This window comes from Salvelinus alpinus, chromosome 13 (genome assembly GCF_045679555.1).
Source record: "Salvelinus alpinus chromosome 13, SLU_Salpinus.1, whole genome shotgun sequence".
Lineage (NCBI taxonomy): Eukaryota > Metazoa > Chordata > Actinopteri > Salmoniformes > Salmonidae > Salvelinus > Salvelinus alpinus.
This window is the reverse complement of record NC_092098.1, coordinates 28,354,503-28,367,236: the sequence shown is the minus strand read 5'-3', so window position 1 is coordinate 28,367,236 and position 12,734 is coordinate 28,354,503. Positions and strand designations below refer to the sequence as shown.

The window sequence follows — 12,734 nt, the reverse complement described above, 5'->3', positions numbered from 1 at the left end:
CAGAGATCGAGCGCGCGTCACGGCTGGAACCTGCACCCCCTCAGTGTCCAGTAAGGGTTCAGTACATGCCGCGTAGTGTCCGTGATAGGTTGATTCGATGGGCCCATACACTACCCTCCTCGGGTCATCCTGGCATCGAGAGGACAGTGCGGAGTCTTAGAGGGAGGTACTGGTGGCCCACGCTGGCGAAGGACGTGAGGTTTTATGTCTCCTCCTGCTCGGGGTGCGCTAAGAGCAAGGCTCCTCGACACCTGCCTAGAGGGAAGTTACAGCCCCTCCCGGTTCCGCAACGGCCGTGGTCGCACTTGTCGGTGGACTTTCTCACCGACCTTCCCCCATCTCAGGGAAGTACTACGATCCTGGTCGTTGTGGATCGGTTTTCGAAGTCCTGCCATCTCATCCCGTTGCCCGGTCTCCCTACGGCCCTGCAGACTGCGGAAGCTCTGTTTACCCATGTCTTCCGGCACTACGGGGTGCCTGAGGACATCGTTTCTGATCGGGGTCCCCAGTTCACGTCCAGAGTTTGGAGGGCGTTCATGGAACGGCTGGGGGTCTCGGTCAGCCTGACCTCTGGTTTTCACCCCGAGAGTAATGGGCAGGTGGAGAGAGTAAACCAGGATGTGGGTAGGTTTCTGCGGTCGTATTGCCGGGACCGGCCTGGTGAGTGGGCGAGGTACGTCCCATGGGCAGAGCTCGCTCAGAACTCCCTTCGCCACTCCTCTACTAACATGTCTCCCTTCCAGTGCGTGTTGGGCTACCAGCCGGTCCTGGCGCTGTGGCACCAGAGCCAGACCGAGGCTCCTGCGGTGGAGGAATGGGTGCAGCGCTCGAAGGACACGTGGAGAGCCGTCCAGGAATCTTTAAGACAGGCTAGTGGACGGCAGAAGAAGAGCGCTGACCAGCACCGCAGTGAGGCCCCCGTGTTCGCACCGGGGGACCGGGTCTGGCTCTCGACCCGAAACCTGCCCCTCCGCCTGCCCTGCCGGAAGCTGGGGCCGCAGTGTGTAGGGCCATTTAAAGTCCTGAGGAGGATAAACGAGGTGTGTTATAGGTTACAGCTTCCTATTTATTATCGCATTAACCCCTTGTTTCATGTGTCTCTCCTCACGCCGGTGGTGGCTGGTCCCCTGCAAGAAGGTGAGGTGCCTGAGGTCCCTCCGCCCCCTCTGAACATCAAGGGGTCCCCGGCGTACACAGTACGTGCCATTCTGGACTCGAGACGCCGGGTGGGGAGCCTACAGTACCTCGTAGACTGGGAGGGGTACGGTCCTGAGGAGAGGTGCTGGGTATATTGTGGACCCTTCACTTCTGAAGGACTTCCACCGCCTCCACCCAGATCGCCCGGCACCTCGCCCTCCGGGTCGCCCTCGAGGCCGGTGGCGGCGCGCTGTGGGAGCCGCGCGTCAGGGGGGGGAGGTACTGTCACGACTCCCTCCGAGGGTTGCTCCCCTGCCTGTTCGGACGGCGCTCGGCGGTCATCGTCACCGGCCTACTAGCCGCCACCAATCCCTTTTTCCCTTGTCTGTTGGTTTAGTCTTATTAGTTGCACGTGTTTCTTGATTTCTGGTCTATGTAAGCTTGTTAGGCCCGCTGGGGTTTTGTGCGGGATTATTTTGTGTTCACTGTCGGTGTTGGATTTATTTTTCTCTCTGGATCTTTTTGCCCTGTGTGTTTGGGTGGGTCAGTGTTGCTGCGCCCTGTGTTTGGCGTAACTGTTTGTTTTTGACGGAGATAATTAAATCGTCTATTATTGAACCTTCTGCTCTCTGCGCCTGACTCCTACCTTCCACACCTAAATATTCGTGACAGTAGGGTGGCTGGGTGCCTATATTAGGCTTATAGCAACAACAACAAAAAATGTCTCACAATTATTTCTCATCTTTATTTATCATGAGTGTTCATGTTGATCAATATTTCAGCTATGCTGGCCAATTGTAAATGATCAAGTAAATGTCTGATCAATACACATTGTAATTTATAATGCTTATGCAGAAGCACCAATAAATTGTCCATGTTTTCATGTACATTCCCTTATGCCTAAGTTTCTAAGGTGACTCAGGCTTTACTAATTCTGCTGAAGAAGTGTATCAGTGAACTGTCTTCTCTAATTAGTTTCAAAACAATATAAATATATTTGCGTATTGCTGCTGTTTGTCTGATATTCAACAGTTCATTTTCAGTTCTGTTGACCATGAGAGCATTTTGCAGAGAAAATGGGGTGAGGTACACTATTTAGGTTTGGAATCATGGAAATAATACCTTTTGGTTTACCTTGTTACCTGGGAACGACCACAAGGGTGTTTCAAAGTGCTGTCAGTCAAGGAGAGCTCATGAATACAAGCTCCCCGCCCACATACATTAAGCTTTTAAAGGGACTGTAGTTCCTTCCCTACAAGGATGATGGTAAAATCAAAGTTTTATACTGCAATTTAACTGGATCACTTTTGCCATGACATCCCACTTGCCATGACATCCCACTTGCATCTATTTGGATAAAGGTTAGAACCCTTATATAGCCACCCAGTGTCCAGCACAGATGCAGACGGACACACCAGTTATCCAAATTGCTTTGAGTAACCACACCGATGGACCTCGGAGTGCAACTCAGATGAAACTCCACTGTAAAACATCAACCTGTTCTCATGGTTTATTCAGACAAGGAGGGGAGGCATACAGCACTACAAGTATCTGACTCATCGCAGGTGCTGAGGATTACTAGCCAGAAACTCAAACGGCATGGCTCACAGGGCTTGAGCTACAGACTAATACAACAGATATACAGAGAATCACAGTGGAAATTAATGTCAAACTCCGCAGTCTAGAGCTAAGTACTGTATGCACGGCATTAATGTGAATGGTACACATGTATGATATACTTTAGTGTATGGCCCTGATGTCACCACTCTCCTTTGCTGATGTCACCCTATGACAATAAATGCCAACCTGCATCCTGCGCTGTCACCTCTCTCCTGTGCAGGAAGTGACAGTGTCATTGGTTCTAGACTGGTACTTTGAAGCCGTTGTACTAAACATGCCCTCATTTGAACTCTCTCCGTTAGAGAAGAAAGAACAGTGGGGTACTCGGAAACTAACATGCAGGGATGGAAGTAGGGGAGAAATAGGAGAGAGGAGGGGAGGAGAGAGACCCCTAGCTTGGAGTTAGCTAAGTGGACTAAGACCACAGCAGATCGACCACAGTGAGTGAAAATGAAGTCGCTGTACTAAAGTGCCACAGCTCGCAATTACCAGCCCGTCATTATAGTCCCCCTGTGGAGAAAAACCCTATTATTCCAGCACACTTCTAAGCAAATCAAATAATCAATGCCCCAACAGTCATAAAAATAAATCACAAATAAAAAGAGACCGGCAGGTAGGGAGTAGGACTTACTATGGTGAAATTCATGACCTTTACTATCCAGATGGTTAAAGCGAGGTTGACCAGGATCAGGATCATTAACAGGAGCACAAAGAAGTAAAGGCAACGTTTCCGCCAGCCGTAAATCCCCACTTTGTACACATGTGGTTTCTCTGAGCTCTGGACATTGTTCCTATGAGTGCACTGTTCTTGGGTCATCTGCAAGAGAAGAAGAAGAAGAAGAGGGTAAGTGACTTAAGCCTATGCATTCTGAACCTTACATGCCCCAAACAGTACATTCTGGCTCTACTGTTGAAGCCGTAGTCAGCCATTGAGTTCGGACACAATGAAAGACAGTTTAGTTAGGAATCAAACTGATTCATTGTCCCATAAGCTTTCTATATATCAATTACTCCCTCTCTGCACCATTGATGTGCTGATAGTGTCCATTAATGATGATTCTAATTGTCCGCCTGTAAAGTGGGAGAAGGCACTGTTCACTTCAAGCTCCATAATAATAGCCTAATAACTCTGTGCAAAATACAACTTTACTTTCTACAGTGCTTTGAGTGGCTGGCTCCGCCGCCAAAGCCAATCGCATTTGACAACCACACACATTCACCGCTAACTGGTACAAATGACACTAGACAGCCCTTATGAAAACTCTAAAGCCAGTCAGCAAAACCAAAAATCTGATTGTACTGTTGCACTTCAGTGTTTGTATGTAGGGCATAGTAAACGGTAGGCATGTGCAGGGACACATTGTTATGATGATGATGGTGATGATGTTGATGGAGAACATGACATTTACTTTGTGCATAGCTCTTATATTTCAGTCCTAAAGTTCCATATGAAATAGTGTTCTTCCATACTTTTTCCCCCTTATTTTTTTAATCCTCAATTTCGTGGTATCCAATTGGTAGTTACAGTCTTGTCCCATCGCTGCAACTCCCGTACGGATTCGGGAGAGGCGAAGAGCCGCGCGTCCTCCAAAACACGACTCAGCCAAGCCGCACTGCTTCTTGACACAATGTCCACTTAACCCAGAAGCCAACCACACCAATGTGTCAGAGGAAACACAGTACAACTGGTGACCGTGTCAGCGTGAATGCACCCGGCCCGCCACAGGAGTCGCTAGTGCGCAATGGGACAAGGACAGCCAGGCCGGCCAAACCCTCCCCTAACCCAGACGACGCTGGGCCAATTGTACGCCGCCCCATGGGTCTTCCGGTTGCGGCCGGCTGCGACAGGGCCTGGACTCAAACCAGTATCTCTAGTGGCACAACTAGCACTGCGATGCAATGCCTTAGACCACTGCGCCACTCAGGAAGCACTTGTTCTTCCATCCCTACAGGTGCTCCAGACTAAATTGACCATGGGTGTGGTTCAGAACAGGACCAAATACTCTATTACCTTCCATGAAGTCTTGTTTACCACGTATTGCACCTCCAGGTTGGCATCTAATCTTCCATTTCCAAAGTAAACATTGAGTTTAGAGCAGAACTGTGCAAATACAGACTTAGAGCTTGATTAATTTAATAGGGAGAGTTAGTACTGGCTCAAACCAATGCTAACAGACTGTGGCTCACCAGATCCAGGGCCACCATGACACAAGAGCAACACTCAACCTACACTAATTCAACGAGGGGGGAGGAGGTTCCTTTCAGTCAATCTCACCAGGTAGCTGGTGATATAAAAAATGTATGTGGATACAGCTGTCAGCAACCCCAGGTGGTGTGTACACACTGTACAGTACAGAAACAAACCGACCGAGAGAAACAGGATTCACACACAGTATTATTACTGCAAATATGACTGTTGGAGTATTAACCATAACCCTGTTGGAGGCCATCGGTAAATTGTATCTCTGAGTGACCCACTGGTGTGTCATCTTACTGTACATCAGCCACAATACCGTCTAACGGCAGCTAGATAGTTAGTTAGTGCCTAAAGAAAGACCAGCGGCACAAAACAAAGTCTGTTTCTGATCAAAGGCATCCCAAGCATTGCTGAATGTTGTTGGTTCTTCTCGGTTGCCAAATCACTGGGCATCTCTCCACTAGGCTCTTTTATAGACAACATGTGGTTCGGTACCAGATTCTGCCAACTTCTGTCCCAGTTCTCCATTCAGAGGCAATGCCTGTCCAAATGTGAAAATACACAAAATGTCCTCTACTGAGTCTAGTGCAAGAGGCTTCTGAATGGATCCTAACATTGTTTATGTCTACAGTAAGTTTAGGCTGGGAAGAAGCAGACTTGAGATATAATACATCTACTGTATATGCACAATTATGGGAAGAAAATATGCCATGAGCACATTTAACTAATTAACATTTTGCCATTCACAAGCAGTCCTAATCTTCACTTTCACCACACAACATTTATAAGAGCTATCTAGGCCATATTGTCTCCTTTGCCTCATTGTCATATTACACGGACACACTGTTCCACTTTACATAATGTAGATATGCATGGCCAATTAAATCAGATTTATTTTAAAGGTCATGGCATTACAGTCAACAACCTAATGAGCGTTGAATCTGCTCCAAATATAACAAAGTGTTCTCTCAGTGATTCATAAATCATTGAGTTCCAGCTACACAATCAACAGAATTCATTAACTAACGCTGGTCTGAAGGTGAGAATACAGCCTGTGATTGCTGTCTGCATGGCACAACGAATACTATCAGCTCAACATGCTCTGTATTTTTACTTTCTTATAAATACAGTAGGAGAGTGAGCTTTTCAAAACAAGCTTATCAGCAAGCTTTATAACCCTGATTAAGGCAACTTGGCAAGGCATGTGTGTGGCCCTCTATGACTGTTTTTGGCTTACAATGCCCTCCAAGATATATACTTGTATAAGATACCTCTGAACATCATTGTTTAATGGTGTTCTGATTATCTCAGGGCCCATGTACTGAAGTCACCCACTCATCTAAATTTCTGTATTCATGTTAAAGAACAGAGCGTTACATACCATTGGACTCAAGTCTAACTTCATTCAAAGAAGTACTGTTGCAGTACAGGCCAAATGTATCTCTATCCATGTAGTGATTTTTGCATCACCAAAGTCAACAAGCCCTACAATTACCATAATATTACTTGATTGAGAACTCGCTGAATATCTGAGCGACCACAAGTAGGGCAGTGAAAGTCTCAGCCAAACTATTTCAATTTGCTTCAAACTGACACTACTTCAAAAATGTTTGGGAGGATTTACATGGGCTAGGGGTTGAAAGGAGCAGCACTCCGCTGTGTTTAAGACATGTGGCCTCAAAGTGAGGGAGAGAGAGCACTCCACATGTGTAATTAAAGAAGGGATTAAGGAGAGAGTGAACGAGGGATAGAGGGAGTGAGAGAGGCAGGGAGAGATAGACCAGAGAGGGTGAGAGACAGAGCAACTTCACTATCAGAGCTACTGAAATAAAATAATAAATCAAAACTTTAAAATAAAACAACATCCATAATGAAATGCTGAAACTGAGCAGCCCTAAGCTGGTGGACACACTGCTTAAATTATTAAACTTAATGCTGGAAACTGGATGTTTCCCTGGAATCTGCAATGAAGGTCTAATAACGCCCATCTACAAAAAAGGAGACAATTTCGACACCAATAACTACAGAGGCATCTGTGTATGCAGTAATCTGGAAAATATATTTTGCAGCATAATGAATACTAGAAGCGGCTTCCTCCCCAAACATCACACCTCAGATCACATTTACTCCCTCCACACTCATAAATCTAAATATCAAAAGGAACACAAGAAAAGGTTTTGTCTAATTTGTAGACTTCATTTGGCACGATGAACTATTATACTAACTCCTCCAAATTTATATGGGGGGAAATGTATAACACCTTGAAATCCTAATGTATGAATAATAAATGTGCAATAAAAATTGGAAACAAAACAACAGATTTTTTCCCCCAAAGACGTGGAGTCCAACAATATTTATATAAATTAACTACCAACAATGTTGGAGCAATCTGCAGCCTCAGTCCTCACCCTACATGACACACATATGAAGTGCATGTTGTACGCTGACAACTTAATTTTGTTTGTCACCCACAGAACAAAGATTACGACAGAGCCTGTCCCTTGTAGAGCAGTACTGCCAAAGATGGGTACTAATAGTAAACTTAGAAAAAACTTCAATCGTGATCTTTCAGAAGAAAGCCAGATCCCAGTGAAACCAGTACCAGTTTACCTACAGTGGAACTACACTAAAACACAGTTCCAGCTATAATTACCTGGGCCTGGAGAAAAGTTAATCAGGGATTTTTTGGCTGGCTGCAAAGGCCCTGAGTGAAAAGAAAGTGAAGAGCATTTTATGCTATCAAATCCAGAAATACAAATATCCCAATAAATATTTGGTTAATAAGTGAGTATACGCAATGCCCACAGAAAAATAAGTGTGTATACGACATATACCTGCGTATACCCTCCACTACAACACTGCTCAGAACAGCCTCAATTCATCAGTGCATGAACTCTACAAGGTGTCTAAAGCATTCCACAGGGATGCTGGCCCATGTTGACTCCAATGCTTGTCAAGTTGGCTTGATGTCTTTTGGGTGGTGGACCATTCTTGATGCACATGGGAAACTGTTGAGCGTGAAAAAGCCAGCAGCGTTGCAGTTCTTGACACACTCAAACCGGTGCACCTGGCACCTACTACCATATCCCGTTCAAAGGCACTTTGTATGTGCGCCATTCACGCTGAATGGAACACAAACACAATCCATGTCTCAATTGTTTAAAAATCCTTCTTTAACCTGTCTCCTCCCGTTCATCTACACTAATTGAAATGGATTTAACAGCTTAAGGGATCATAGCTTTCACCTGGTCAGTCTACTGTATGTCATGGAAAGAGCAGGTGTTCCTAATGTTCCCTTTCTCTAATCACCATTATTTATATTTTGCTGTTGTTGTGTCACTATCTCACTCTGCTTTAGAAAGTGGCCTTGTAATTCATGCTAATAAAGCTTATCTGAATCTAAGAGAGAGAGAGAAAACAAAGGAACCCTCCCACAGGTCAGCTTATAGTGTGTTGACAGGTCAGAGGGCGTCAAGTCTCTCTCTCTCTCTCTCTCTCTCTCTCTCTCTCTCTCTCTCTCTCTCTCTCTCTCTCTCTCTCTCTCTCTCTCTCTCTCTCTCTCTCTCTCTCTCTCTCTCTCTCTCTCTCTCTCTCTCTCTCTCTCTCTCTCTCTCTCTCTCTCTCTCTCTCTCTCTCTCTCTCTCTCTCTCTCTCTCTCTCTCTCTCTCTCCTCTCTCTCTCTCTCTCTCTCTCTCTCTCTCTCTCTCTCTCTCTCTCTCTCTCTCTCTCTCTCTCGTTGCCTATCAGGAGATGGTGTACTGGCATTCCAGCCAAATGTGGGTGTATAATCAAAATGGCATACAGTACATGCCATCCAAATGCAGTAATTTAAAATGTAACGACACACGGAGCAATAACTACCACCAACTATCCATAAATAGCTATGGCCATCCACTCTTACAGTAAAAGGTTTGCTGAAAACGTGATACTAACAGTGTCTCTTTAAGAGTAAGTGTTTTTGATACTGCTTCTGGGCTTGGAGGCTGACAGATAGAAGAGTATGTGGATCTCATAGTTTCTGTTTAGCCCCTGAATTACAAAGGGATTGAGATGGAGCCAGAGAATATGAAACCTTGTACTGGTTCAGTACCTCTCTCTCTCTCTCGCTCGCACGTACGCACACACACACACATAGAGATAACACACACAGGAATACACAGACAAAAACACACAGGCATGAACATATCGCACGCACACACACACACACACACACACACACACACACACACACACACACACACACACACACACACACACACACACACACACACACACACACACACACACACACACACACACACTGTTGCTAGGAAATTCTCCACTATTAAAGGGCCTGCAGGGGATGGGAGCAGCTAAATTCTTTATTTAACCAGATGGCACACTAGTTCTCTCACCAACAATATGACAAAATATTAATCAGGGACAAGAGGTGCTTCCCTTTCCCAGTGTTCATGTACATAGTGTTTACAGTAGGTTTAGAGTCCTGGTATCTTCACCCACACATTTCCCCCATTACCTTAAGATCAACAGGGCTACTTTGAATAGGAACATTTGCTGTCTATTTAATAGGGATTTTACATATCAAATAAGAGTGTTTACAATATAAATTAAAACATATTTCCTAATGTCCTTCTAGATGCAAATCCCTAATTGAGTTTAGGATTTTTCAATAGAGCAACCACAAACACTCAGATAAAAGTATTTCATATTAGTACATCGGACTCAAAAGAACATCTCTTTCATGTAGACTTTCAGATAAAGCCAATGAATTTAATCTCTCTTGAGATCTCAACCCAATTATTACTACACTTCTGCTTTCTTCTTTAGCACTTCTTGTTTTACATATTAAATGGATCCAATTCCATGTCAACCGAAAAGGTTGGGCCACAATCATAAGACAATTTCACTTTTTAAATGAGCAATTACTTCAATAGGGTTGGATACAAGTAACCAGTCAAGCAATTGCATATATGTGTCACGGCCGTTGGAAAAAGAGGACCAAGGTGCAGCGTGGTGAGTGTACATACTTTTAATAGTAGATGTCGCCAACAAAACAATAAACAATACCAAAACAAACCGTGAAGCTTAAGGCAATGTGCCATCAAACAAAGTTAACTTCCCACAAAGACAGGTGGAAAAAAGGGCTACCTAAGTATGGTTCTCAATCAGAGACAACGATAGACAGCTGCCTCTGATTGAGAACCACACCCGGCCAAACACAAAGAAATAGAAAACATAGAAATAAAGAAACTAGAATGCCCACCCTAGTCACACCCTGGCCTAACCAAAATAGAGAATAAAAACCTCTCTATGGCCAGGGCGTGACAATATGAGACAAAAACACAATCCCAATGCTTTTCAGGAGCACTCTGACTCACAAACCTGAAACATTTTCCTAAGAGGGCTGAAAAAATAAATACTTCCACCCAGGTCGGCAAGAATATATCTCAAGAATATACAGATTGTGGTACAGTCTGCATGGTCAGGTCAGGCGTTGTATATATTACCGACTGTTATTACACTTTGAGAAATGTCACAGTGCAATATATTCTCAAGCTAATGGTATGTCTTGTGGAACTTGAAACCGTTATTTGATAAGGGCATGGTGGTTTTCCCTCTACTTTATCCTTCACCTACAGCTCTTCAGTATGCACAGTAACATCCTGCACTGGAGACAGTTTATATACAGTAATACCATTACCTTTAGTACCAATCAGTCATTCTACTCTCTAACAGGAACTGACAGGCCAGGAGAGGGACCGAGAAAGGCCATAGACAACATGCAACTCTACTTAGTATCTATACACTTACAGAGAGAAACACCTCTGGCAGCGTTGGTGTTATATGAGGAAAAGGACTGTACTCGACCTCAAGGGATCTGAATGAGACTCAATAGTATTTTGCATTGCTTTGAAGACAGAACAGCAGTCAGGAAAACTGTGCATTGATTTTTAAAATGACAAAATTGAGCCTGTGCAGGAAGGTCTATTTAAAAGGGATGAGGTGACTATCTGTAGTTAGGGAATAAAGGAAGTAATATTGAAGGAAGTGATCAATATGACGCAATTAATGCCTTCATCATAAAACCTTGACATTTAATTTGTTGGTGCCCATGCCAAGAGGGGTGAATGACTCTTCAGGACAATTGCTTTTGACTGCTGCTCCCCAATTATCTTTTACAGTGAGTTTGTGCACCCTAATGAAGTTCTAATGATCTGGAGAGAGACCAGAAAAAATCCTCCGTGCAACCATGGAGGAGATGCTCACAGAATTTCAAGCCAGGACGTCATGTAAAAATCTTCCCAGCGTGAAATAGTCGATAAATTGTTCTGATTGTGTTGTGATTGTGACGTCATGTTGTAAACATTTTCACAGCTTGAAAATGTTCCCAGTCAATAATTGCACGCGCTTACGTGTGGATAGCTGAGCTCATGCGGATGTTTGTCTCACACCCCCTCAAACTTGATTTAGCTAGCTAACTGGCATAATTAGCTGTAAATTGGTCGAGATGGTTTGTTCTCAGAGCTGTGCAGTTTTAACTTGTTTGTATAGCTAGCTAAAACTAACTAACCAACTAACAAACAAATAATGTATATGCACTTTCAATCGAAAACGTAATGCCCAAGTCTTAGCAATCGCAAAACATCTCTACGCACATCAACCCTCAGAATTTTAACGCGTGAGTCCAGGTATGTATAAGCTGACCTCACGCCTCAACAAGCTTCTGTTGGTCAGAGTCAATACTTCTGCTCACCATTGATTGGCAGATGTGTGAAGCATATGAGCGTGCCCACAGAACAGTTTTTCGAGGTCGAGGGAGGGTGTGAGAGAAAAACAGCCGCACGAGCACAGCCATCCACATAAAGAGATGCGCGTGCAATTATTGAAGTGGTAACATTTTTACGCTGGGAGAAATTTTACAGCATGACGTCACAATCAGAACACAATCAGAACGATCAGAACTATTGCGAACTATTTCACACTGGGATGATTTTTACATGACACAGGACATGCTGTATGTTGCTCATCAAACTGCCAGAACTAAGCAGAAAGGAAGAAAATAATACAAGAACTCACAAACTTGCAATTATTCATTGTCTGCCAAGACACTGGAATATGAACATCAACAAAACAATATACAGTACAAGTCAAAAGTTTGGACACAGCTACTCATTCAAGTTTTTCTATTTTTTTTCTACTATTTTCTACATTGTAGAATAATAGTGAAGACATCAAAACTATTATATTTGAGATTGAGATTTATATTTGAGATTCTTCAAAGTAGCTACCCTTTGCCTTGATGATAGCTTTGCACACGCTTGGCATTCTCTCAACCAGCTTCACCTGGAATGCTTTTCAGGTCTTGAACAGTCTTGAAGGAGTTCCCACATATGCTGAGCACTTGTTGGCTGCTTTTCTTTCACTCTGTGGTCCAACTCATCCCAAACCATCTCAATTGGGTTAAGGTCCGGTGATTGTGGAGGCCAGGTCATCATCTGATGCATCACTCTATCACTCTCCTTGGTCAGATAGCCCTGGCGGTGTGTTTTGGGTCATTGTCCTGTTGAAAAACAAATGATAGTCCCAAAAGCGCAAACCAGGTGAGATGGCGTATCGCTGCAGAATGCTATGGTAGCAATGCTGGTTAAGTGTGCCTTGGATTCTAAATAAATCACTGAAAGTGTCTCCAGCAAGGCACCCCCACACCATCACACCTCCTCCCCCACGCTTCACGGTGGGAAGCATGGAAAATGGCGTCGGAAGAAATGGCAGCAGTTTT

The 12,734-nt window shown here is 44.2% G+C and overlaps 1 protein-coding gene across 3 annotated transcripts in view; it reads right to left on the bottom strand.

Moving 5' to 3' along the window:
• LOC139537488 (delta-sarcoglycan-like) overlaps nt 1-12,734 on the bottom strand; it is a 265,228-nt gene that overhangs the window by 72,237 nt on the left and 180,257 nt on the right. For all 3 annotated transcript variants that reach the window (XM_071338855.1, XM_071338856.1, XM_071338854.1), the window contains exon 2: nt 3,389-3,574. In XM_071338855.1, the coding sequence (XP_071194956.1) occupies nt 3,389-3,574 (186 nt within the window). The remainder of the gene's footprint in view (nt 1-3,388; nt 3,575-12,734) is intronic.